This window comes from Gymnoscopelus microlampas (assembly GCF_963454915.1).
Source record: "Gymnoscopelus microlampas genome assembly, chromosome: 18".
In the NCBI taxonomy this organism is placed as follows: Eukaryota; Metazoa; Chordata; class Actinopteri; order Myctophiformes; family Myctophidae; genus Gymnoscopelus; species Gymnoscopelus microlampas.
In genome coordinates, this window is record NC_139955.1 from 19,827,048 (window position 1) to 19,854,934 (window position 27,887).

Consider the following 27,887-nt stretch of genomic DNA (forward strand, 5'->3'; position numbering starts at 1 on the left):
GCGAGTCATCAAATACCCCTTTCCCTTTTGTCCTCTTTAGAGGACAGTCAGCAAAGAAGGTGAATACTGGAATTCAAACAAATTCTAGGTTTACAGCATGCATGCCCTCATCGGCAGAGGGATTACGAACCACGGTAACTAAAATTCTACTTTCAAAATTAACCGTTGTAGCAAGAGAACACACACATACATACATACATACATACATACACACACACACACCGTCTTGACACAAGTATTTCCTTAGACAATCCTGTCCCACTTGCCAAGGTATGCACCTCCAATATGCAACAATCTTAGTCCATGGAAAATCTCTTAAGTTTTCTCAAATTCCAATAGGGTCCCTATTAAAAAACAAAACAGTAGTTCCCTCTTTGGAATACAATGCTCTCCAGTCTTCAAAACTCACGGAGTGATCAACGCATCCTAACCATGGCTTATATACACGATTTGGGGAAAAGTTAAGTTTAAAGACAAACACAGCGTTGGGTGAGTGTGTGTATATATGAATCACTGCTATTTCACCCTAAAATATTTGCCATGTCAACATGAAGTAAACATGGTGATATGAGCAGGGCCATGCAGAGAGGGAGGGAGAAGAACGGAGAGGAAAAAAATAAGGGATTTGTTTACTGTACATGTGCTGCACTGTTTGGGACATACAGTATGAGCAATACTGTAGCCTATGGGGTCTCATCACTCATGTTTTTCTACCCGCTTCATCACAACTTTAAGCAAATGAGCATTTTGAAGACCCACAATCTAACAGGGCTTGCTTTCTACGGGAATACTGCACTGAATTTGATGGATTAATTCATTATTATTTATTGAAAATCAATGGTTGGACCCTGAATCCTATAAACTGAAGATTGTGTTAATGGCACTGACCTTTTAATGGCATAGCTGTGGAGACAGAAAATCAGTAGGTACTTGGGTACCATTCTGGATGACAAAACTACTTGTTGTGCCAATATTGACTTCATCTGCATAAAAGTCAACCAGAGATACCATTGGCACTAACTTAAATGATCTTGGCCATGTATTTATGTTAGAGGACAAAAATCCATTCTGGCAGACCCTCGACAACCTCTTCACCAGCTCACAAAATCCTTGATATGGTTGGTTTAAATAGTCAACTTAACTGTCAGGTAGAAGGGTTCTGCTCCAAAAGAAAATGACAATGTGTAACAGACAATCGCAGTTTATACAATTGTAGGATGTTAGGTGAAAATTTTAAAATTTTGAATTTCAGAATGTTTGAAAAAAATATATATATAGCAGATGAGCTCACAAAGCGTCACATCTATTTTCTTTATTTGTCATATGACAGTATAAGATAAGTATTAAGTGGTTTTATGAGAAAGAAAAGATAATGACCAGGATTGCCCTGAGTTTTAAAATGTTTCCGTATTGTGAAGTACTGCCATATAAATAAAATGTCACTTCTATGCACTTTCTTTCTATTTTTACAGATAATTTGCAATAATAATACAATAATAATACATTGCAAATATACTAATGGCAATATTAACCAAAGTGTTCCGACATGAAGTGAAAGAATCCATCTAGTGGTGTTTTTCAGAACTGAACATCCCTTGTGGATGTCTCTCTCGCTCTCTCTCTCAAACACACTATCCACTCCAACCCAATCTACCGCCATGCACATTGCTATCAGTCGAAGAGACATCAGTCATTAGGCTATATAGTTGATACACAGGCAAGAAAGAACATCTGTATGCAAACTGCAGCTCACGTCAGCTACATTGCCTGCCTGATTTATAGGGGGAGAGCGGGGTGTGTTGTGGCCCATTTTTTCTTTTACAGTTACAGGATTACTAAAATATTTTCTTTATTTGACAAAAATCTAAACTCAATAACTAGTATCTGCATGTGAACTGCTGGTGGTGTTTATTTGATTCAATCTCAAATGTAAGAGCTATACAATTTCACTTCAAACCGGATTGGTGCAAAGGAACATTTGGCCCCATCGTCTGGATAGATTGATCCTGTCAGAACGGGTCAGTTGTTCCATTTATTCTAAATCAAATAAATGGTAAACTATTTATTACAATTACAAACTCAAAGCACATGTTAAGAAACATGTTTTCTTTGACATAATGTAAAAAAAAAACATACATATATTCTTTTTTAATTCAAATACTGTGTCACAGGAATGGAGTCCTTTGCTCCACAGACTGAGCAAAGGACAGAATGCCCAGGCATGCTATCTCCCATGCCCACAGCAGGCAGGAGTCGCTTCTAATAAAAACAAGACCAGGAGACCTGGTTCTGCCAGACCCGGCAGATGCCCATGTGTCTATGCCCATGTATGGACGAAAGGGGGACAGACTTTTATATGCCGGACTTCACATGACGTGTCAGCCTGTGTATGCCCATATATGGACGAAAGGGGGACAGACTTTTATGGCTGGGGCCTAAGGACAAAGGGGGCATGCCCATGTATGGAGAAAACAGGTACAAAACATACCCATGTATGGACGAAAGGGGGACAGACTTTTATGGCTGGGGCCTAAGGACAAAGGGGGCATGCCCATGTATGGAGAAAACAGGTACAAAACATGCCCATGTATGGACGAAAGGGGGACAGACTTTGATGGCTGGGGCCTAAGGACAGAGGGGGCATGCCCATCTATGGAGAAACTAGAACCAGGAGACCTGGTACTGCCAGACCCCTAGTGGTTGAAATCTGAATGGCCGGGCTTCGCATGACGTGTGTCCCTTCTATGTCCCTTCTATGACGAAAGGGGGACAGACTTTTTTTGGCTGGGGCCGGGGGACAAAGTGACATACCATGTATGGACAAAACAGATACAAAGCCTCATGTAAGCCCGACCCCTTGGGTCTGGCAAACAGGTACAAAGCCTCATGTAAAGCCAGACCCTTGGGTCTGGCAATGATGTAGGCCTATATTATTATTGATTCACAGCTTCACAAGTTACGTGAAAAATAGAGACTACTGGGGATAAAACCCATTACTTTCAGAGTTGTAAAAGGACATGTACAGTAAATGGTTGTTCCTGTTGTCTTGATGCAGCAGAGTGTCCCAAAAGGGAAGAAAACAGATCATTTTATCTTGCATTTTATTGGTTGAAAACAGAGTGTATACTGTAACAACCTTCCCCGCTCTCCCTATCCACAAGTTTCCTATAGGGCATGGTGGGCATCACTTCCTGTCGTTTTTATCAGGTATCAGGGATCAATTCGACAGGAAGTGATGCCCACCATGCCCTAGGAAACTTGTGGATACTTACTTGGTTGTGCGCTGAACTGCACAGCGCCATGAGTTGTGAGTTTGTAGATCTGCTATGTTTGGTGTGCAACACCCACGTGCAACTAAGCATAAATTAAGGCTTATTGAGTATTCCTATATATCACCCAAATCATCATCTTATGCACGTGGTATACCTTGATCCACAGTTCAAACAAACACTCATAGCAGATCTGTGCTACTGAATGGGAGAATATGTGACGATACATCTGCCTGTTATAACCTCCCTGTAAGGGCTTGGGGGCCACTATGTGGGTAACATACCTTTCCATCTCATTTAGTCATGCATGCGCTGTCACGCTCGCCCACACTTATATTATTTGCTCAGGGACAATATACTGTAGGGCTCATTCATTTACATATAAATAAGGCATTCGAAAGCAGCCTGGAGAGGACTGGCCTGCTGTAAGGGGAGCTGGGGGGGGGGGGGGGGGGGGGTGTAAAAATTGGGCACGAGAAATAGTGTGCTGGAAAAGGTGACAACACATAGAAGACGAAGGAAAGAGTGTTTAATCATATTGAACAAAGGCTTCTTCTGATAGAGGAGCACCTGAGGGAGAGATAGGATGGAAGGAATAGGGAGGGGGGGGGGGGGGGGCTTGTGTTGAGAAAGCATCAAAGTGTGATAACACCACATGTTAAAAGAAAGTAATTTATTTCGTGGCCAGGAATACATTATTTACTGGCATGTGTGGTCTACTGAGGTCTCAGAAACGCGTACATTCTCTCCAGAAGCGGTCTCACAAGGGACCCCAAGTATGATAACAACCAATATGTGGGCAGGAATTCGAAACACATTTTCACAATCAATAGTTAATTAGACCAGCTTACACAATGTTGTGAAACACATGTAGCCTTGAAACCTCAATGCTGTGGTGTTCCATTTCTTCTGAATTTGAAAATATAACACTAAAACCAATTCACTTTTTTCAAATTTAAATAAGTGAATGAATGAATAATAAGGTTTGCAAATTCAAAACTTGGCTGTTTTTCTAATGCCCGATGAGCAGGGAGATCTCTTTTATGATTATATTTTTTCCCCTCAGCAGAAATATAAAGCATCTCCAACACTATGAATCTACATATTCAGCACATTCAATGTGACAGTGTCAGCCTGTGGGGCTGAAGTAACTCATGCATGCATCCATTCATCCATGTGATGAGAGTGATGAAGGTGAAGAGCATAACCACAGAGGGTCAGGAATAGTATTGCTCTTTACATGCTTATTGGCCATTTAGCTGACTTTCAAGTAGAAATCATTACAAAACATAATAACTGCTGTATGTGTAATTGTTGCTGGTGTAATAGAGCTTTTCTTTTTTCACAGTCACATGCACAGTCCTGGCTCCTTGGACCTCAATCTTCCCTCAGGGCAACCACTGAATCAATCAACTGGTGCATGGTCATTGGTGCGCTTTTATCCCTATGGCATGTGTGTGAGAAGAGGTTTCCAGTGGACCATGTCAGTTAGTCGATTCCTGCCATCCCTCTGGGGCATCTTGTAGTTCGACAGCAGTGCAGCGCAACACACACACACACACACACACACACACACACACACACACACACACACACACACACACACACACACACACACACACACACACACACACACACACACACACACACACACACACACACACACACACACACACACCTAGCTTCTCTCATATTACGGATCATTTGCATAATGGACATGTTCAGCCCTGCAGTAGTTAATCAATCCAACAGTCAATCAGTAGCATTTTCTTTGGGGGGGGGGGGGGGGGGGGGGGGGGGCTGATTAAAATACTTAATACAGCCATAACCAGTGTAAAACAACATATTGTTATTTGTGAGAAATAAATTGTGAGAATAATTAATAAAAAACCTAACCAGATCACCAAAGTTTAATCAATTTGAAAAAAGATTGGTGTGCTACCAATCTTTTTTCAAATTGCTATGCATCCTATGTGTCAAACGCATCATGAACATACTTATAAGGCATTATAATCTGCTCATAACCCTGTATAATCAGATTTATAAGAGCTCATACATACTCATAATGCTTTATAACTATAACCATAACACATTATAAAGCTTGTTATAATGACTTATAAGTTCAAGTATAAATGCATCGTATTATGCTTATAACACGTGATGATTGCAGTTACATATTCATAACAACGTATAATGCAATCATAAAACATGATACAGCATGTTATAATGACTTATAATGTCAAGTATTATAATACTTCATAATTGCTACATGATCGATAACACTTGCTATGAAACCCAAAATGTATTCTCATTGTTATAATCCATTATAATCAATCATTTATTATCACAGTTATAATGCATCATCAGTGATAATAAGTCATTATAACAGTGATTAAAATGCGTTACGACAGTGAGTATAAGGCATTTTAGACGTTATAATACAGCATGATTAAATGATCATAAAGTAACAAATGGCCACTTATAATAACGTATGATCATAGTGTAATGCATTATAACAGTAATTATAATGCATTATAACTTTTATTGTATTATTTATTTAAAGGCGATAAAAATGTAATAATACCAGCTTATAAAATGATCATAATGTCACAAATGTTCACTTTATAATAACCTATAATCACAGTATAATGCCTAATAAGTGATAATAAGGCATTATAAATGTGATAATAAAGCCTTATAAAATGTTATAATCGTAGTATAATGCATTGTAATAATGCATTAAAATGGTTATGACACATTATAACAGTGATAATAAAGCATTATCAATTGATTATAATGGATTATAACTATGAGAATTAATTTGGGATGCATAGCAACTGTCATCAATTTGGTAGCAATTAAGAAGTATTATAACACTTGATACGTATAAGTCATTATAAAAGGCCATATAATGTGTTATGGTTATAAAGCATTATGAGTATTTATGAGCACTTATAAATCTGATTATACAGGGTTATGAGCAGATTATAATGCCTTATAAGTATGTTAATGATGCGTTATACACATAGGATGCATAGCAAGTGCTATAAGCCATAAACCTACAATACACTTCACACGTGTGCTGCCGCTGCGCACACATGACTCGGGCCTACAATATGGGAACAATGACCGTGAACACTGCCACTGGCCTGTCAGAGTGATGATGAAGTTAAAGTGACATTCGCGATGAAGATGACAAGGGAGCATGTTCCCATGTCACCTGGTTATCCTCTTGGGATACAGAGTGACATGTCAACCTGACTCAGATGATAATCACTCCTGACTCACACCTCTAATCTGACTTTCAAATGAGGAATTAAGGCAGAGAGAAGAGGACTTGCTCCGGGGTGAGGGATAATTCTAGAAGGAGAGACTTTGGGTCAGTGGACTGATTTGACAAAGGTAAGAGAAAGAACACTGCCATATACTGTATGTGGTCAGTCATTACTAAAGCCGATGCTTTTATGAAAAGAGAGAATGAGCTTGCTGAAAAATGACAATAAACCATTATATGATAGCCCCGAGTCAAGCAGTGATTGTCAGCATAGAAGAGAAATGAAGGTGAATCCAATAAAGAGAGATACATGGTTCAATTGAGAGTTAACAAGAGATCACCACCACCCCAGCAAAGCAATGCCCCTTAGGTCTTACTGTAGCAATCCAGTGGGGATAAGCTAAAGCTAACAGATAAAAACTGGTTCAATACTGGGAGCGTTTATATGTATTTCACCCTTGACTTGTCCTCACTGGTGGTTAAGGACAGTTTCCTTGAGGACTCCGACCAGGGTGAAATAGATGCTTAACCACTGGAACCGGACATTTGGCATGAATAGTAGATCTACAAGCTCACAACCAATGAACCATTATATGAAAATCCTGAGCCAAGCAGAGATTGTCAGCAGCACAGAAGAGAAATGAAGGTGATATCCAATAAAGAGAGTTAAATGGTTCAATTGAGAGATGGCCTATTATACTGTAGAGATCACCACCACAGCAGAGAAACGCCTTGTAGCATTCCAGTGGGATGAGTTAGACTAGAGGATGAATGCAAGCTCAGTAATGGGAGCGTTTATATCTTATGTATTTTCACCCTTGACTTGTCCTCGATGGTGGTATAGTTGCCAGGGTTACAGACAGTTTCCTGGAGGACTCAGACCAGGATGAGATAGCATAGGATTCCCCCTGGGAAAGCAATGGAATTTACTGACACGTTTATCTACTTGAGAAAACAAGGGGTGGGGGTTGGGTTGCATTCACAGCACAGCAGGGGAAGTATTCCACTTGATGGGCAACAGAAGACAGAAGAAGATCGAAAGTGGGTTTCTCATTACATGGAGGATGCAACGCTGGAGAAATCAACACTAGAAAATCAAGAAAGCTTGTTAACTGGCCACTGCCATGAGGAAAGACTCCTCGGCATCGATAATGACTCCTCAGGTAGTCTGTCGCTCCAAGCTCCCCTACTTGTGATGTAAAGTATTCCAGAGAGTTAGCCCGTATTACTGTACACTTGCACAACCTCTTGCTTTCTTCACACTACACCTCCCTGTCAATTTCGCTGGTCCTTGCATAATCAACTTGAAACATTTACACAAATGAGCAAAATGTATTTATTACCATTTCAAATTTAACTGTGAACTCTTCACACAGCGTGGGCATTATTCAATTCATTAGGGATGTGCTAAGATTGACATCTAAAGTTTGTAGGAGTGAACAAAAAGCCTCAAATCATGAACGCAGCGTCCGATTGTGGTGAAACTTTGCACGCATATAGTCATGTGATCAAGATGGATCTGTCCGATTTTTTATATTCCATCAACATTGCTGGCCCACAATAACCTGCCTGACCTGGAGGAGACCTGTGCTCCGACGAGCACTTTTTCTAGTTGAGATTCTGTTTATGCACTTCCTATTTCTTGCCGCATGTCTGTCTGTCTGTCTCTCTCGCTCACATGCACGCGCGCACACGCACGCACTGTGCATGTGACTGTGAATTCCCTAAAACTTTAACCAGGAAGTGAATGGAGCAGTCAATCTTTGGATCGCGTTATATCCTGGTTCTAAAAAATAAAAATGAAAAAAATAAAAAAATAAAGAAATAAAACAAGATATTATTATTTTTCTTTAAAGAGCTGGAGAGATGGGGAGACTCTTATTACTGAACAAGCACTCTATGAAACAAGCAAGCTCTGATCCTGTCACCAGGCTGGCCATGGACATTACTCTTCCTTGTGGATCTACAATCTACCGTGTGGATTGTACCGCCCTCAGTGGACTATGTGGTTGAACGTGACTATGCGCTGATACTCTGCACCTTAACCTCATGTAGATACTGTACCAGCTGGATGTTGCCATGTGTATATACCGTAGATATCTTAGATTTTTGCCTCTCCTTGACATGTTTTATGTCTGATTTTTCTTTTTCTCCTTCTTCTCGTCCGTCCGTGAACAGCTAATCTCAGGCACCGTTCATCATGAAACTGTGCACACACACTCCCTGGATGCCAGAGCAGAACCTCTGTCCCACATTTTTCCACATCGGCCTGTTACAGCGCCACCAGGAGGCCGGGTCTCTATAGTCATGTGATCAAGACGGATCTGTCCGATTTTTCTTGTGCCATCCTGATTGGCTAAGATTGTCTTAAAAAGTTTGTAGGAGAGGTCCGTTTTGAACAAAATGCCTCAAATCATTGAACGCAGCATGCGATTACCGTGAAACTTTGCACGCACATTTCCACTAGGCCAAGGAAGAAACTTCTCTAGAGGTCAAGAAATAACCTCTGCCCTGCATTTTTCACATCTGCCTTATATAGTGCCACCAGGAGGCCGACTTTTTTATGTCACTCCTACTCATTGTCAAAACATCACGCAAATCGGTACACATTATGTCTATAGTCACGTGATCTAGACGGATCTGTCTGACATTTTTAATAGTCCATCCTGATTGGCATCTACAGTTTGCAGGAGTGGCTCGTCTCATGAATCAATATTGTATTGTGCAATAACTTGCAACATGAATCCCATAACTTCTACAGATTCCACTCACCTCTATAATGAATGAATTCCGAACATTGCTGACCCATAATAATCTGACTGACCTGGCGGAGACCTGTGCTCCGAGGATCTCTTTTTGAAAATAACAAAAATGATGGAGCTTGAACAAAAGCGAATTTCCCCACTTAACTTCTTTGTAAACCTGTGATGTGACGATAAAGTTCATTCTGATTCTGACTGACTCCTTGATTGATATTATCCATTGATTGCTAATAAATATAGCGATAAGTTAGTTAGATAAGCAGTTAAACTCAGCAAATTGTCTTCTCATTACAGTATGTGTATGTGGTGTGTAGGTCAAGAGTTATAGGCCAAAACGTGAAGGGCCCTTTTATAGCACCACCATAAGTCCAAATTGGGGCAGAGGATCTTCCTTGGCCTACTGGGAGTGTGCATGCAAAGTTTCACACCTATCGGTCCAACAATGCCAGAGATTAGCTGTTCACAGACACACTGACGGACAGACTGACGGATGGACGTCGGACGGACAGGGGTGAGTACCGCACACTGTTTGGTTTGTTTACTGTATTTGTTTGTACAGCCGGACAGACGCGAAAACATCGTCTACACTACAGCCTGGGGTAGACAATGAAAGAAACAAAAAGGAGAGACTTCGGGTCAGTGGACTGGTTGGGCAAAGGTAAGACTTGCCTCGATACAGAGAGAACGCAGACAATTTTGTGGTCATTACTAACCAATGCTGATGCTTGGGTACCAAATCTATTATGTTTTGTTATGTCAATTGGTTTCATTTATTAAAGCCATGACTACCACTAACTTTTTGGTTGGTTGGTTGGTTGGTTGGTTTGTTAAAGAACCACAATGGAAATAATTCCCGGTTTTATCCTCAAATGTCAACAAAATGTAACCAATATGTATTTGTGAGTTATTTACAATTCAAATAAACTATGTCCCTATTTTGGGCATTTCATTATAGGGGAAATCTTTCAAAACATTTCCAACAAAGAAAAAAAGAAAAGACATTCAATCAGTTAAAAATAAAATCTGAAAATGTAACATTTTCTTAAATAGCAGATTTACAAACTATGTGGTCAGTACCACAAGAACATGTGATTGTTAGACCGCTGTGCGGCATGTTTATCTACTTGACCCAAAAAAGACAAAAAAGAAGCATTCATTCAAACAAAAATATTCCACTTGATGGAATATTCACACTACGTGTCCCTTAAGTCACTAGTTCCAGCAGTATAGCCTTGAAACATTTTACACAGATGAAACAGCTACTTTAAAATGAGCAAATCCCATTTATTAGGTATACCATTTCAACTTCAAAAGTTTCAAAACATTAACTCTTCACACAGGTTGGGCATTATTCATTACAATACTAGTGATGATTATGACGATTATTGTTATGATCCACAGACAGACAGACAGTCCTCTCTATCACTGACAGCCATGTAACGGCTAATGTACCAGCCCTGAGGCCAGGGCACTGCCGAGGTTCAACAGGGTCGAAGTGTTGATATTGATGACCTAGCCTACAGTACTTAAATGAGGACTGAAATGTCATAGAAATGAGCCAATATGTAAATTAATTTACTGGCAGGCCCAATTAAATCTAATTGATTCAATTAGCCAGGGGCTATTAGATGTCTGTCGATGAAATAACTCCACAAGGTGGTCCCACTCCAACCAGGCTGTTGCAACTTGCACTTAAACAACTCATGTTGTGACTTGTGAAATGTGCTGCAAATCTATTGTGCTGGAGGGACACAGGCAGAGCTGATATCACAAGTGTGAACATAATCTTATAAGGATTACTGCAATGGAAAAAAAGGAGACAATGAGGTTGAAGTTGGATAAGTCTGTGGCTGAATGTACTCCTCGCCCCCACTAGCTCATCATAGAGGAGACGAGAGAGGTTCATCAGGATAGTTTCAGATTGATGACATAATCCCCTCCTACTGGGAGTGTGCTCATCATAGAGGAGACGAGAGAGGTTCATCAGGATAGTTTCAGATTGATGACATAATCCCCTCCAGATCGATTTATCATAATCTCTTTTTTTTTGTGTATGTTTGTACTGTACATCATGTGTGCAAATGTACTGTATGCATCACAGACAATGAGTGAAGAGAGAGTAAATGAGTGCGTGCGTGCGTGCGTGCGTGAGAGACAGACAGACAGACATGCGGCAAGAAATAGGCAGTGCGTAAACAGAATCTCAACTAGAAAAAGTGCTCCTCAGCGCACAGGTCAGGCAGGTTATTGTGGGCCAGCAATGTCGATGGAATATGAAGTTTCGGACATATCCATCTTGATCACATGACTATAGAGATAATGTGTACCGGTTTGTGTGAAATTTGGATAAAATCTGAAGGAGTAATATCATTTTTTTGTTTTTTGTTTTACATAAGTCGGCATCCTGGTGGTGCTATAATAGGGCAATGTCAAAAGTGTGGCATTTGTTCCTCAACGTAGTGCGAATATACGTGCAAAGTTTCACCACAATCGGATGCTGCGTTCATGAATTGAGGCATTTTGTTCAAAGCAGGCCACTCCTGCAAACTTTAGATGTCAATCTAACCACATGATCATGTCTATCGATTTCCTTGAAGTTTGGATACAATTTGAAGGAGTAATATTTAAAAAATGGTTTTACATATAGGTCGGCCTCCTGGTGGCGCTATAAAAGGCAAATGTGAAAAATGCAGGACAAAGGTTTTTCCTTGGCCTCTAGGGAGTGTGCATATAAAGTTCTACATAGATCGGTGCAGTTATAGGTACAAACGCTAATCAGCCTGTTATAACCATGAGGCTGATTTGAATATCTTCAAGTGGCATTTCTTCCTCGGCCTAGTGGGAATATGCATGCAAAATTTCACGGACATTGCACGCTGCGTTCATTATTTGAGGCATTTTGTTCAAAACGGAGCACTCCTGCAAACTTTGGAAGCCACTCTTAGCCAATCAGGATGGAATATGAAGTGAAATACCCATTTCGTTTAATGACTATACCGATTGTGTACCGATTTCTGTGATGTTTGGACAAAATCTGTAGGAGTTAAATCAGAAAATTTGTTTTGCAAATCTGACCACCTGGTGGCGCTATAACAGCCCGATCTGAAATATTCGGTTGCAGCAGGAGAGCAAAAACTTGAGGCCTGTTAAAACAGGGAACAGAACAGTAGAGAGAGAGAGAGAGTGAGAGAGAGAGAGAGAGAGAGAGAGAGAGAGAGAGAGAGAGAGAGAGAGAGAGAGAGAGAGAGAGAGAGAGAGAGAGAGAGAGAGAGAGAGAGCGCTTGTGTGTGTGTGCGTGCATGCGTGGATGAGAGCCAAGGCTGATGGATTACATTTAGAATCAAAGACGATAGTGTCGTTAGAAAGGAGCCTGTGATTGAGTTCCGGGCCCCCATAACGACTATTGAAAGGCCGGGTCCTTGATGGAAGCACTCTTGGCCCCAGCAGTGCTGCTAGCAATTAAAAACACACACACACACACACACACACACACACACACACACACACACACACACACACACACACACACACACACACACACACACACACACACACACACACACACACACACACACACACACACACACACACACACACACACACACACACACACACACACACAATTGGCCGTTTACGTTCAGTCTGCAGCACTCCCCCATCACATCCATTAACTCGATTCGGAAACGATTTGTTCCAGTGCATGAAATTAATATTAAGATAGTATAACATGTAACCACCAGTACTTCATTAGTATGCACAGTCATCGGTGCATTATACAACTTGGTTTAGTGGCACATCAGCTTGCTACTAAACCAGTTAACCACTTTCAACTTGGCGTCCGTATTTTAGGCATGTCATATACAGTAGGTGAACATTTTGAAATTATTTTTAAAAAAAAACTGTCAGGTTGTGCTGTACAAATCCACGAGACAGTCAGCCATAACGCAGTTAGTGTTGTAACATAAAAGGTAAAGAAAGATAAGAGGGACTGTCTAAAGAATATTTTAAGCAAGCCAGCAAGCAAGCAAGAAAGAAAGAAAAGGAATGAGGAGAGAGGCAGAGAGGTGGAAGGGAGGAAAAACGGTCCTTTCATCCCAGATAGGAGCTCCAGGGTTCTGTTGAGGATTTGAACTGTTTGAGATTATGACATTAATTCTGCGGAACAGAGCAAGAGGTCGCACAAGTGAGAAAGAGCTAGAACCAATGAGACAGAGGGGATAAGATAAGATAAATCTTTATTGATCCCAGGATAGAAATATAGGAAATCTGAATTTCCAGAGCCCAGGTGGTGGGGTAATGGGGAGCGGGGTGACGTGACGGTGTAAATTGAAATAGAAGAGAGCCTGATGGAGTTCAGGTGCAAAAGCATGATAGTGTGGGGGTGGAGGGGAATGAGAAAAAGGATTGGCGTATAGGGGATCATCCTGGATGGATGGGTGGTGTGTGTGCGTGTGTGTGTGCGTGCAATCCGTGCATGCATGTTTATATGTGGAGGCAGAAGGAGGCAGCAAGAAAAAGGGAGCTAAGGAACACAAATGAGAGCATGAGCAAGATGGAAAAATGAAACAGAGAGAGAAAGGAGGGGGTGCACAGTGGAGCTGAAGGGAGATGAGCGCAGATGTGGAGGGAGACGCACACGCTCTCACACATATCCACAGACATACACATACACACACACACACACACTCTAATAATATAGACATATACCCACAGCATTGCCAAAACAGTTACCAACAATGATTTATTGGTAGTTGGGAATAGATTAAAATTAAACCTTATCAATACTCTGAGTAAAAGAGCAAACTGTGTCAGCGGAGAGCGGAGGAGGGGAGAAGCGGCAGAAAGAGAGAAACTGAATGACCCAAGAGTGAAAGATCAAGAACAGAACAGGTAAGAGAAAGAGTGAGAGAAAACAAGAAAGCACTGGAGATAAAGAGTGAGAGAGAATGAGAAAGCAATGGTGAGAAAGAGTGAGAGAAGGCATTGGAGAGAAAGATTGAGAAAAGGCATTGGAGAGAAAGTGAGAATATAAGAGAGTGAGAATGAGATGAGAACAAATGGAGTGAGTGGAATAAGACATTTGTGTGTAAGTGTGTGTGTATGTGTGTGTATGTGTGTGTGTGTGTGTGTGTGTGTGTGTGTGTGTGTGTGTGTGTGTGTGTGTGTGTGTGTGTGTGTGTGTGTGTGTGTGTGTGTGTGTGTGTGTGTGTGTGTGTGTGTGTGTGTGTGTGTGTGTGTGTGTGTGTGTGCGCGCTCGCGCGTGCGTGCCTGTGTGTGTGTGTGAAAAAGAGATAAATTGAATGACCCATGTATGAAAGAGCAAGAACTGGTAAGAGTGAAAGAGTACAAGAAAGCATTGGAGATAAAGAGTGAGAGAGAACGAGAAAGCATTGGTGGAGTCGGAGGACAAACTAAACTGGGATGCACCTGAAAACCTTTGTACAATTACAATTTAGGCATGTAGCAGACGTGCTTATCCAGAGCTTTTCCTTTTTTCTTTTTTTTTTCCTCTTGTACATCTTTCTTATTTTTCATACCAGAAACCTGTAAGCCGATTGTATGACGTTCTGTATAGTAGTGTGTATATATGTCTGTCTCTTATATGTCATCAGGATTTGTTTGTGTGGGATCTCATTTTAAACAAGCTTAGTGCTTTATGAGCCTTCCAGTTTAGTAGACCTTGTATTGTGAAGCTGTACTTCCATGTACTGTTTTTCTCATGTCTTTTACTAAATAAAGTACATCAATCAATCAATCAATCAAGCGACTTAAAAAGCGTGAAAAATAGTGAGGGGGAATTAAAAAGAGAAGGAGTGAGAGAACTAGAAAGAGTAAGAGAAAATCCTAAAGCATCAGAGAAGCATTGAGGGAAAGAGTGAGAGAATGAGAAAGCATTGGACATTAAAAGTGAGAGACTACACGAAAACATTGGAGAAGAGAAAGAGTGAGAAAAAGTTTTGAGAATGGGAAAGCAAGAGTGAGAAAATATGAAAGTATCAAAGAGAAAGAGTGAGACATTAAGAGAAAGCATTGCAGAGAAAGCGTGAGAGAGAACGAGAAAACATTGGAGAGAACGAGTGAGATAGAAAGCATCTGAGATAAAGTGAGAGGGTGAGAAAGCATTGAGAAACAGTGAGAGAGAATAAGAAAGTATTGGAGAGAAAGAGAGAAACCACTGGTGAGAAACAGAGAGGGATTGAGAGAAATCCTTTCTTCTCTTGGAGTTGAAGTACAAACTAAAGGGATGCATCAGAAGACCTGTGTATGTGTGTGTGTGTGTGTGTGTGTGTGTGTGTGTGTGTGTGTGTGTGTGTGTGTGTGTGTGTGTGTGTGTGTGTGTGTGTGTGTGTGTGTGTGTGTGTGTGTGTGTGTGTGGCGCGATAACACTAAAGAAGTGACTGTAGTCCCATTGTACAGATCAGTGAGAGGAAGAGGAATATGAGAGGAAAGAAACTAGCATGAGAGGAGGTGGAGGAAATGCACGATTAGAGAGCAGGTGGAGACTTAACCACTTCACCCTGGCAGCCATATTTGTAATTTCATTACAGGTGAATCTGTTTTTAAAAAATGCAAAAATTCAGAACATTGCAGATCTACAAGCTCAATTAACTCTGTTGCACAATGGCAGTATAAAATAGAGGATAAGTGGTTGAACTTGAAGCTCCAGGCAGGTAGAGATTAATGACTGCAAATTGAAAACTATGGAAGCACGAGTGAACAATACTGTCTGGGCACATGTACGTATGCAGGGGAAAAGCAGACTCCAAGGCTATATCAATATGTATTATGCTGGGGTTGTTTGAAATATTTACTATATTAACAAAGGCAAATAATCTATTTGATATTTTAATTAAATCCCGCAGGATGAATAATATAGACTCCTGAGGCTGTGGGGGGAAAAGGCTATGGCGGACGGGGGTTATTCGGCATGTCAGTATTACTCAGTCTGTAGTGTAATTGCTTTGAGGTAGCCAGCAGCAACACATATATGTATACCATACATAACACGATTGAGAGGACTTACGCCTGGTGCAGACTGCAGGGCGAGAGAAGAAGAGCCTTGGCTGGCAGGCTAAAGAGATAAATAGGTATTTATTTAGGAGACGGATGGAGTGTGGTTGGAAGGCAAAATGCTGGTGGGAGAATGGTGTGTAATGAGTCCCATAAATCATCTGGGACCATATAGCCAGAGATGGGCAGTATTAATGTTACATGTATTTGAAATAATGTAAACATGAGCAAGCATGTAATCGAAATAGGCTGTTGTTTTGCTGGGTTTTTCTTTTCTTTCCACTCAATATAACAAACAGCAGTTTAGCCCATAAACTACAGTAACTGCTGTGAGAGGTGTGAGATAACAGAGATCTTTGACAGGTTATTCTCGACCTTTGTAACGTTTTTGACCTGCTGAAATTCAGCTTCACCGAGTTGATTGCTCAGATGGTTATTATGAGCGCTCGAGGGGAGCAGTTAGGGGTTAAGTGCCTTGCTATCGGCCATTGCGACACATAGACAAGGTGCCGGGAGGTGAACCCGGTGACCCTTTGAATACCAGACGATCTCTCTAACTAGTAAGCTACGGCTGCCTCTACAAATGAGTATATCTTCTTTCAGATTTCAATGTACAATGTGGAGTAAAAGTACAATATTTGCCTCTGAGATGTAGTGGAGTAGAAGTAAAAGTATTGGAAATTGGAAATACTCAAGTAAAGTACAAATACCTCAAAATTTTACGATACTTGAGTAAATGTACTTAGTTACTTTACACCACTGCATGTATGTTCCCACAGGAAGTTCTGAGCTACTTATGAAATGTACCCAGTCGACATCGTCTGACAAGAGTTTTAGGATTTGGGACAGGGTTAGTCATCCGGCTGAGGACAATGAGCACACGCATCAATGGCCTAAATCCAGGGGGTGCTGAGGATGCCACCGCCAGAGGTGGACGAAGTACTCAACCTCAGTACTTGAGTCAAAGTATAGATGCTCCTTGTCATATATTACTCGTCACACTTTACTTGAGCATGCAAATTCATACACGTAATTATTAACGCTTAATTAACAATGAATTTAAGGTAGGGTAAGTGATATTTCTCATTTAAAACAAAAACAAATATTAAAAGGTTAAAGCTCTTTATTCTGATAGTATTCCTTGCTATGAAGTGCTTGTTCGGTAACAGGGGTCTCTCCAGCTCTTTAATAAACAGAACATACATTTTCAGGTGGGTTGCCAATTTCAGCCAATCAGGACATATTACCAATTGATAAGCATAAAGTTTATAGCACTCCAGTTCCAATTTCTTTGCTTCATCACTTCCAATTTCACTTGTTTACCCTGTATGCTCTGTGAGTTCTCTCTCCTGATTGGATAAAATTGGTATCCCTACCTGAAAATGTATTTTTTGATTACATAAGAGCGGGAGAGCCAGGGAGACGGGTGTTATTTAATAAACACTAGTCTATAGCAATGGTTACAATCAGAATATAAATCTAGTATGTATTTTAACAAAGATATGATTTACCCTACCTTTAATAATGAACTCATACATTAATGAATCATGAATGTATCATGAACTCCTGGTGGAAACTGTTTTTTTTTCAGGATCAAAATTCAAAATGCTTTGATGCTTTTGTGTGACGTTGTAGTATGATCAACTAGGGAATTAATTAAAAGTTAGGATATGGAGATAAGAGGTTTTAGCCCGACAACAACGATATATAATTAAGGATATTATTCCACAGTTTCATTTCTATGCCGAGGAGGAGTGCTCGTAGCCGGGTAGGAGTAGCAAGGAGGGTCGGTCTCTGGTGGTCTTTCAGATATATAGTGGATATAAGTGGAACTGTGGAATTACGTCTTTAACCAATGACATATTACACTTGGTTACGTCCTAATGACTTCACCACAGTGAGGACCATGAATTCTTTCTTTCTTTCTTTCTTTTTCCTTTATTTATTCAGGGAAGCCCATTGAGAGCAAGCTCTCTTTTTCAAGGACGCCCTGATAACAGCATATAAAATACAATACATTCATAATTAAAAACAATAACAAACCTTTGAATCATATTACAGAATTAATGATAAGTTCATAATAAATTCATGATATTTTCATCGTTAATTCATCATTAATTAAGCGTTAATTATGTGTATAAATAGTAGAAATTGCAGATCTACAAGTTCACAACACGTCACATCGCATAAAATGTAGTGGAGTCAAAAGTACAATATTTGTCTTTGAAACGTAGTGGAGTGAAAGTCATACGTATCCAAAACAAAACAACACTCAAGTACAGATACTCAAATAATGTACTTAAGTACAGTACTCAAAGGTAGGGTAAGTGATTTACTTTGGTTAAAATCAGTGTTAAATAGCTCTATATTCTGATAGTACTCATTGCTATAGAGTGTTTGTTCAGTAAAAGTCTCCCATGTCTCTCCAGCTCTTTATTACAGAAAATGCATTTTCAATGCTCTCTCCTGATTGGCTTAAATGTTGTCACCTACCTGAAAATGTACTATATTCTGTTTACTAAAGAGCTGGAGAGACCCCTGTGACCGAACAAACGCTCTGTAGCAATGATCACTATCAGAATACAGTACTTTTTTACATCTTTTTTAATCTTTTTAACAAAACAAAACAAATACCAAAAAAATATCACAAATGTACTGCATTACATGTCCACACAACTGCAAGGGCCCCCCACCAATTACGGTGTTCTATTTCGCAAACCTTCACTCTTCATCACTGTGAAAGTTGACAGGTCAAAAACTAATCTTCGTGGCCTCATCTAAGGTAACCAAAGTATTGTTCTTAACAAAAATGTATTACATTATGTAACAACATGTCCCTGGATTTTTAGAGCGTGTAGCACTACGAGTCATCTTGCCATTTGTCTTGCAGCATCTACGCACACACACACACACACACACACCAACACACACACACACACACACACACACACACACACACACACACACACACACACACACACACACACACACATTAACCACTTAGTTAAGCCCTATTATACTTATCATACGACGAATTGTGAAAAAGCCAATCTACAAGGGCACGTCACATCGCAATGCGTTGTGAGCTTGCAGATCTGCTATTTTTGCTAAATAAACTTTAGAAACTAAAATACATTGACCCAAAAATTCAAGTTGTGATTTTGTGCTGTATGTTCAAAATTTTGGACCACCTCCAAACAGACATGGCCTCACGCCCTGCCCTGTCTGTGATGTTTGGCGTCCCCCCAAGGGGGGCCCGGACCCCAGGTTGGGAAACTGCACTACAAAAACAATATTGCCATGTGGCCTCAGGCTGCAGATACAGGTCAGTGAGGTCACTCCCATTCAAGACAAAGCGTGCCATGTCTAAGCCGAGCTGGATTGGGTGCTTGACCTTATTCATTATCCATCTATGGACCCTGATATGGGCTCACAACCGCCAAGTATGTCTGGGGGACCCCAGTCAACAAAGTCTATCGTCTCTGTCGGGTGGAAACCTCCTATGTCCACAAAACTGTTACTTTTCAGGATTCAAATGTAAAAATAGCAAAAGTAGCAAATCTACAAGCTCAAAACGCGGCGCGAATCTGCTACTTTTTGTGCACGACACAGACACGAAACCAAGTCTAAATCACTCTTAAGTGGTTAAACTGTTTTCAAACAGCACTTGTGTGTTGTCTACTGTGTCCAACTATGTGTCGGATATACGCACACACCATTAGACAAATTAATTTGCTAACGGGTAAGTTGCTAAGTTATTTTGAATTTAAATGAATTGCAGATGCAGTACAGATGTTTGAGAATTGTATTTTCTATATTTTGAAAATACAAAAAAAGCCTGCATGTATTTTAACTCAATACATTCTTTGGCACTGGTATTTTATTTTGCATTATATTATGATACAATTGTTTTGGGGAGGTATTTGTATTTTGTAATAAAATACATTTTGATACATAGCATATGAACACTTCATGTGGTCATGTGCTGCCACCGTGTGGTGAAAGTCAACAGTGGTATGCAGATGAACGAAACCAGCTCTGTGGCTGCATGGTTTCATGGCAAGATAATGAGTATTTGTTGACAATATGTCTTTTTCTCCTCCAGTTGATCCATAATGACCAACCTTCAACCCCTGACCCTGCTGGTCATGTGTCTGTCATGTGGGCTACAAAGGTGAGAGGTCAAGAGTAGATGTACTGGGTTAAAGATTCCATGAACATCGATATTAATATTGATCAGACATGCATTGATGGTCTGCTTTCTCTCTCTCAGACACACACATCCAATTAATTTTCATGTCTGTCGACTCTTTCTATTCCTCCCTCTCTCTCCCTCAAGTGTGTTCATGTTCCCCGGCCATCACTGGGGAGACTGGAATGATTCTCAGCTACAGCCCACCATCCAGAAGCTTATGAAAGGGTATAACCGCTACCTCAGACCAAATTTCAATGGTGAGGAGTGAGAAGAGTGGAATAAAGTAACGTGCAGCAGATTGTATGCTTAATAGAATGTTATTTAGACAGCATGCTGGGGCAGCACTGACTCAGAGGTATGAGTGGGGTTTGGCAACTGTAAGGTTCCTGGTCGTCGTCCCCCCCCCCCCAATCTCGGAACCCAGAGACACACTGAAAAGGAAAAACAGCGACCTCTGCTGTTCGTGCCTCCTCAGTGTGACTCTGGGACAATACCGACGCAGCACATGTGCGCAAGTTAACAGGGTTTAAGTCTGCCTTCACCGCTCCACTTCCGGTGGTGAGCTTGCGTTTTCATTCCGACTAGATAACATTTCTACACGGAACACTAACACCACTTCTCCCAGAGAACATGGATCGTTTTGGTTATAAGCCCACTTGTTTCTATGATGAAAGAGTAAGTTCAAATGTGAATATCTTTCCGTGGTTTTGTCTGCTCCGCGGACGCTATTGTTAAATTAGTTTCGGCTAGTTTCGAGTAGGGAAGGACGACGGACACGTGAATCCCGCCCACTACATTTGATTGGGTAAAGCGCGGCCTGCTTCCTGATCTGAAGGCACGCCCACTCCCACAAAGTGTGCACACGTTATGACGAACCTTCAGGACAGATTCCAACACAGTGCAGAATCTGTTCTTGAGAGATTACCCCCCCCCAAACCCTACCTTTACTGATTCGGTTAGTGTCCCAGCTCCCCCTCATAAACTGGCACTGCCACACTTGCCGAATTCTGTAAAGGGGATATAGAGTGCCACTTATTAAAACACGTAACTATATTGTCAAAATTAATTACAAAAGGAATAACATTGGTTCACAAGTTCCCTTACCCTGTATTAGGCTGAATAACCGTCTATGTGAATAACCCCTCCAAGTCTTTTACCCAAACACTCAAATTCAGGCTTTGGGCCTACAGGAAGGCTGCAAAATGGCCACCCATTTTATGCCCTGCTCTTAAAGGGATAGTACGTGCTACACTAGGTTTGTTTACCTGGGATCTTAATGACTTTGTAGCACTTTGTTTTCTTTGCACTATTACATGACCATTTAATCTGTAATTTGTTGATCAGCATACTGTACATAACATTTCCTTTTCGCGCTTTGTTTGCTGCTAAATGCCTAAATTGTAAATTGTAATGCTCCCCCCGTCTCTGCCTTTCTGTCTGACACACACAGAGGGTCCTGTGGAGATTGGGATGAGCCTTGATATTGCCAGCATCGACGCCATCTCAGAAATAAACATGGTACTGTATACTTACATTTTATGAATGTGTGTGCAAGTTACAGTAAGTGGCTGAATGATTGAATGGGTAAGTGAGATCATTTAGCTTATGAGGAATGAATGAATATGCCTTATCCATGGTGATGGTCTCTCAAGGTCTAAAATGTCTAAAAAATACAATTTTAATCTTTTGAAATAATTTTGAAATAATTGTAGGAATCAACCTTGTCTGACCTCATTGTTTTTATACTGTGCTATTATATTTTATAGGCTACTTATTTTCTGTCTGCCCATCCATCCATCCATCCGTCTTCATTACTATTGTTTGGTTCCATGCTCTTCTATTTGTCTGCTTTGTAACACTCTGTCATTCTCTGTCTCTCCAGGACTACACTGCTACCATCTTCCTGCGCCAGCGGTGGTGTGATTCTAGACTGGTGTTCCCAGGTAATGAGAGTGTCAGCGTTGATGGACGCCTGGTATCTCTCCTCTGGATCCCAGACACCTTCATCCCCGACTCCAAGCGCTCTTTCTTGCACGATGTGACGGTGGAAAACAGACTCATACGCATTTTCAGCAATGGAACCGTCCTTTACGCCCTGCGGTACAACCAATGACCATATCTTGACCTTTATGTATAATCGATGTGAATTCACTATGACTTCATCTAGTCATTCATCAGTTTACTTTTTAAAGTTGTTTAGGTGGCAGTCATGGCTAGGGACTAGGGAGTTTTAAGGAAACTAGAGGAAGGAGATGCTAGTCACAGAAGGTGTAAAAACATAGGACACTTACATTTCACTACACATACATTCTCAACCTCCTGAGCCACGGCATGGATACATTAAGAGTGGGCACCTGGGAAGTCATGGGCAATTCAATGGGAAATTAGCAATTTTTTCCTAAATGTGAAAAAGTAAAGAACAAAAGTATGCTTTGGAAAATGGTCTGAAATAATATAAAGTATTCATGGTCTGAACATGCACAGTTCTGAACATCATTATCAGACCTTCATTTACCTTTCAACTTATTGTTTATGCCGTAATGACTTACATTTAAGGCTATATTAGGCCTTAAATATCAAATGTTCAAGCATGTTCAAATAATTTATACTTGACCTCATTTCAGACCATTCCAAAGCATAATTTTTTTTTGGGGGGGGGGGGGGGGGAATAAAATCAATCTAACATTGAGGTGCCCAGGTGACTCAGGTGCTCGCTACCGGCCCTTCTTGAATCAAAACAGTAGCCTAATTATAACATTAAATGTAGCTACAGATGAAAGGGTATAGTCTGGATGTATACTCTATGGGTGCACTGCTCTACAAAGCCTGTGTGTGTGTGTGTGTGTGTGTGTGTGTGTGTGTGTGTGTGTGTGTGTGTGTGTGTGTGTGTGTGTGTGTGTGTGTGTGTGTGTGTGTGTGTGTGTGTGTGTGTGTGTGTGTGTGTGTGTGTGTGTGTGTGTGTGTGTGTGTGTTACATAACAGGATACAGACTTTCTGTTTAGTTTGATTTTTTTTATTCTAGTACTACAGACAATGGTAATGAACCTCAAATCGCTGTTGGGTTGTACCGTGCTTAGTCAATGAGCTTCAATGAATACCACAGAAGTTTTCCCTTTCTCTCCCTATTCTCTAGAGAGACAGTTATGTTTGTGTCGCAGAACATTTGCTAAATCTCCCCTGAGGTCAAACAGAAGGGTAGTCTGTCCTCATTGTGTAACTGATCTCATCATACTGACGTTTAGCTCTGAATAACAAGTCACCTTGCCCTAGTCTACCCACCATTACACATGGTTTAATATAACTAGAACATCTCCCCATCCATAAGGCTCACAGAGGCCATTAAAGACCATTTGACCAAAGATATGTCTGCCTGTACTGTTATGCGCACTGAGCAAAAAAGGCATTAAGAAAATTATAAAACATTGTTTTATCATTTCAAATTTTAATAAATGTGCGAAATCTCTGTATTTGGGCATGCCTGACACGGAACTCCATATATGGGCATGAAAGGGACACAGATAGACAGATACAGAAATCTCCATAAAGGCATAAAAGGGACACGGACAGACATACAGAAGGACGGATACAACGGGTATTGCCTAACTGGGTGGGACATGCATTTCCAACTTGGATCGTTCCGGAGTAGGCCGGTGCCGGTCTATTCAATACTAATTGTGATCAATAGCCTAATGGTGATTACTGTATGATGTTAAGCAAAACATCAGGAGTAACATTTTAGCTAAAACTGTGCAGCCCTAAGTCACAGGAATACCAGTTTTTAGTATGAATTTATTGATTTATTTGGGGGCAATCTATTGCTGCCACTAATGATCTGTCTGTCTGTCTGTCTGTATGTCTGTCCAACAGCATCACAGCTACCATTGCCTGTAACATGGACCTCACCAAGTACCCCATGGACAGACAGGTGTGCACACTGCAGCTGGAGAGCTGTGAGTACCTGGGAACAACACAAACTCTGGAGATGGAAATAGGTCATCATCATCATCATCATCATTATCATCCTCATAACTATCACCACAGTCATCAACTGGTTCAGGGCTGTGCAGTGAGTATCAAAATACATCAAGTGTGTGGTAAGCCTGATTTACAAAACACAACATTGGTTGGTGTGTGTGTGTGTGTGTGTGTGTGTGTGTGTGTGTGTGTGTGTGTGTGTGTGTGTGTGTGTGTGTGTGTGTGTGTGTGTGTGTGTGTGTGTGTGTGTGTGTGTGTGTCTGTGTGTGTGTGTGTGTGTGTGTGTGTGTGTGTGTACACTCAGGGGGCTATAACTTGCAAGATGTGGTGTTCTACTGGACCAGAGGGAATGACTCAGTGAAAGGTCTGGACTCTCTACGTCTGGCCCAGTACAGCATAGAGAGCTACCACACAACAGTGTCAGAGGCTGTGTATGAGACAGGTATAACTTATTAGAAATTGCGGCCATTAAGGATCAAATATTAGCAAAACTAATATCATATCTCCAGACATGGACGCTACAACATTACTCTTTGAAATGAATTTTCTTCTTTCATGTGTCGTTCTAGGGCAGTACCCTAAACTGGTGTTGCATTTTGCGCTGCGTAGGAATGTTTTGTTCTTTATCTTGGAAACATACGTTCCCTCCACTCTCCTGGTGGTTCTGTCCTGGGTCTCTTTCTGGATCAGCCAGTCATCTGTACCTGCTAGAACCTGCATTGGTCAGTACCACATCTTATTATTGATGCAGTAGTGATGCTATTTTAAATTACACTTACAATGTTGAGTATTATCTACTTCATGTTTTACACACTGATTAATTTGTCATGCATTATTTTAAAATTCTGAAGTCAATAGCTTTAAATGCAGTCCTCTTCCAGCGGATAATGATCAATGACATTTGAATGTTTCATTACCACGTGTTTAAGGAGCTCTTATTATTGTCTACCACACCTTCCTCTCAGCTCAACACAACTCCAACCTCACAACAACTTACACCAAACAGCCTTAAAAGTGGGCATGTTAACCAGTGGGCCACCAGGGGCCCTTTCTACAAGCTCACAGACAGAGCTTTTCAATTTGTCCTCCAAGATGTGGCTCTTCGAAATGAAATTGAAGCAAGCTCCTTGTTCACTGAGCTCCATGCTGGTGCAACATCACAGTGTTATATTTTGAGCCTTCACATTTTGATAAAAGTGGAACATGACCAAACAATAATAAAATGTATTTTTGGCATGTGTATGCTTTATTACAGATAGGTCATTGTAGAGATAGATAACCATGGGAAGGTTATGGTGGTGGTGAATACAGGAAACTGAATGTCACCCCTCTTGTTCATTAGGAGTGACGACGGTTCTGACGATGACCACGCTCATGATGGGCGCCCGCACTTCACTTCCCAACGCAAACTGCTTCATCAAAGCCATAGATGTGTACCTGGGGATCTGTTTCACCTTCATTTTTGGGGCACTGCTGGAGTACGCATATGCTCACTTCTACACAATGCAGCTCCAGACTGTAGAGGAACTGCACAGTGTGAGTAGACTGCTTACATTAATAAACGACCATTGAGCCGAGTCACAGATATTTCATTGAATAAGGCCCACCGCATTGTTAGACACAACCTCAAAGTCTCAAATTTAAGGTCGGGGGCAAGCAGCTCAGTCCATATGGACTTTGCTTGGGAACCGGAATGTTGCCCGTTCAAATCTGGCATGGACCACAGCATGGAGTATGGACTGGTAGCAGGACAGAAACCAGTTCATAGCCAAAGTGCCCTTGAGCAAGGCACCAAATTCAAAAAATAAATCTGTTCCTGGGCACCCAACATGCAGCCCATCACTCCATCATCTCAATGTGTTTGCAATGCATGTCTATAGGCCTTGTGTGTGCATGTCTGTGCTTCGGGCCTACTGTAAAAGAGTGGAAACCATATTTCCCTACAGGAATTAATAGAGGTTCAATTATTAGCAGTATTACACTTAAACACGCCTTTGTGGTATACGAGAGGAGGGTCAGAAGGTAGAAGCCGTGGAAAGATACATTCCATGTCTGGTGATTGATCACAGTCTGTTTCTCCTCTCAGCATCTCCTGAGGGAGCTCAACGACTCGAAAGAGAATGGCTCCATCCCCATGGTAAGCTCCAGCCAAACCGTGGAAGTAGCCTCCACTCCCGATGAGCCGTTGGACCAGTCCTTACAGAGCAACTCAAAGAGTGATGCCAGCTGCAAAGAAAGGAGGCCTGCAGGGAAAGGGTGTGGCCTGTCATCGGTGAAGGACGCGTCACACCGGGTTGCGTCCGTCTTCGTCATCGAGAATCCACATAACATCGACCGACACGCCCGCTCCGTTTTCCCCGCTGCCTTCTTCTTTGTCAATGTCCTCTACTGGCTTTACTATCTCTTCATCTAAGGGCCTGGATCCAAACGGATACCTCGTTACCTTGACCGTGCTACGAAAAGTTGTTCTACTTCCTCATCTGAGGCCTGAAGCCATTCTCAGGTCTTTTCCGCCTGGATCCAAAATAATTCACTTCACCCCTTTTAGGCTATAGGTTCTTTTTGTTCGACACATCATTAAGAAATGTACAGTATAAGCTACAACATTTTGGCAAAGAGGTACTAGGAAGCTTGGCATTCAATCTGAACTATAAACTTGTCACGTGACTTGATTAGCCTGTACAGACTGTTTGTGCCTTGGGTTGCAGTGACAGTAGTCTGTAAAGAGCCACATTGACTGTCTGCAAACACACCCCCTGCCATGATCAAAATAGGTCCAAAACGGATGCATCTTTACTCACCCATAATTATAATGGAACTTTGAGGATACAGAACCACGTGGGAAAAGGTAACTACTTAAACTTAAACTGATATAGGACTAGAGCAGAAATAGGACAAAAGAATGAGAATGAATGTGGAGTAAATTATGAGTAGCATTAAAATGTGAATTATATCAATAAATATGAATGAAAAAATATGTCAGCAGAATATATGCATGCTAACAAATATATGACTGGCAGAACAACCGTGCAATTTGTGAATATTTCAGTTTTTTAGTAGTTTTAGTAGCATATGTGAAAGTTGCAATTACTAGGCTTTAAATAAAAACTGCAGATTGAACTAGATTTGAACACTGCTTTTCATTGTTATATAGCACATTTCCGTTTTAAATTTATAATAATTAATCTAATCATTTCACTATCTCACTCCTTTACTGTGTAAAGCATTAATTTGGATCATTATGACTGGATTGTTATAAAATAAACATGTTTACCTTATTGAAATACAACCAGATACATTTTGTTTCCATTTATATATAGTGCGTGAGTGCCTGCATGAAGTTTAGATTCATAGCCCGATGAGACGGTCAGCTGAAGGTGCTGCTCTGAATGATCAGTCAG

At 40.9% G+C, this 27,887-nt stretch overlaps 1 protein-coding gene across 1 annotated transcript; it reads left to right on the plus strand.

Annotated features, from left to right (window-relative positions):
* Positions 1-27,128, plus strand: gabrp (gamma-aminobutyric acid type A receptor subunit pi). Its single transcript, XM_084085577.1, has 10 exons — positions 1-134; positions 20,422-20,490; positions 20,656-20,768; positions 21,962-22,029; positions 22,394-22,611; positions 24,379-24,461; positions 24,791-24,928; positions 25,056-25,208; positions 25,829-26,022; positions 26,573-27,128. Exons 2-10 carry the CDS (start codon positions 20,432-20,434, stop codon positions 26,897-26,899), a joined length of 1,353 nt encoding a protein of 450 aa, XP_083941703.1. The 5' UTR covers positions 1-134; positions 20,422-20,431; the 3' UTR covers positions 26,900-27,128.
* Positions 27,129-27,887: the final 759 nt, after the last annotated feature.

Coding starts and splice junctions, on each gene's coding strand:
- gabrp (XM_084085577.1), top strand. CDS start 20,432: ATGACCAACCTTCAACCCCTGACCCTGCTGGTCATGTGTCTGTCATGT. Junction 20,769..21,961: donor CCTCAGACCAAATTTCAATG/GTGAGGAGTGAG, acceptor TGACACACACAG/AGGGTCCTGTGGAGATTGGG. Junction 22,030..22,393: donor CCATCTCAGAAATAAACATG/GTACTGTATACT, acceptor CTGTCTCTCCAG/GACTACACTGCTACCATCTT.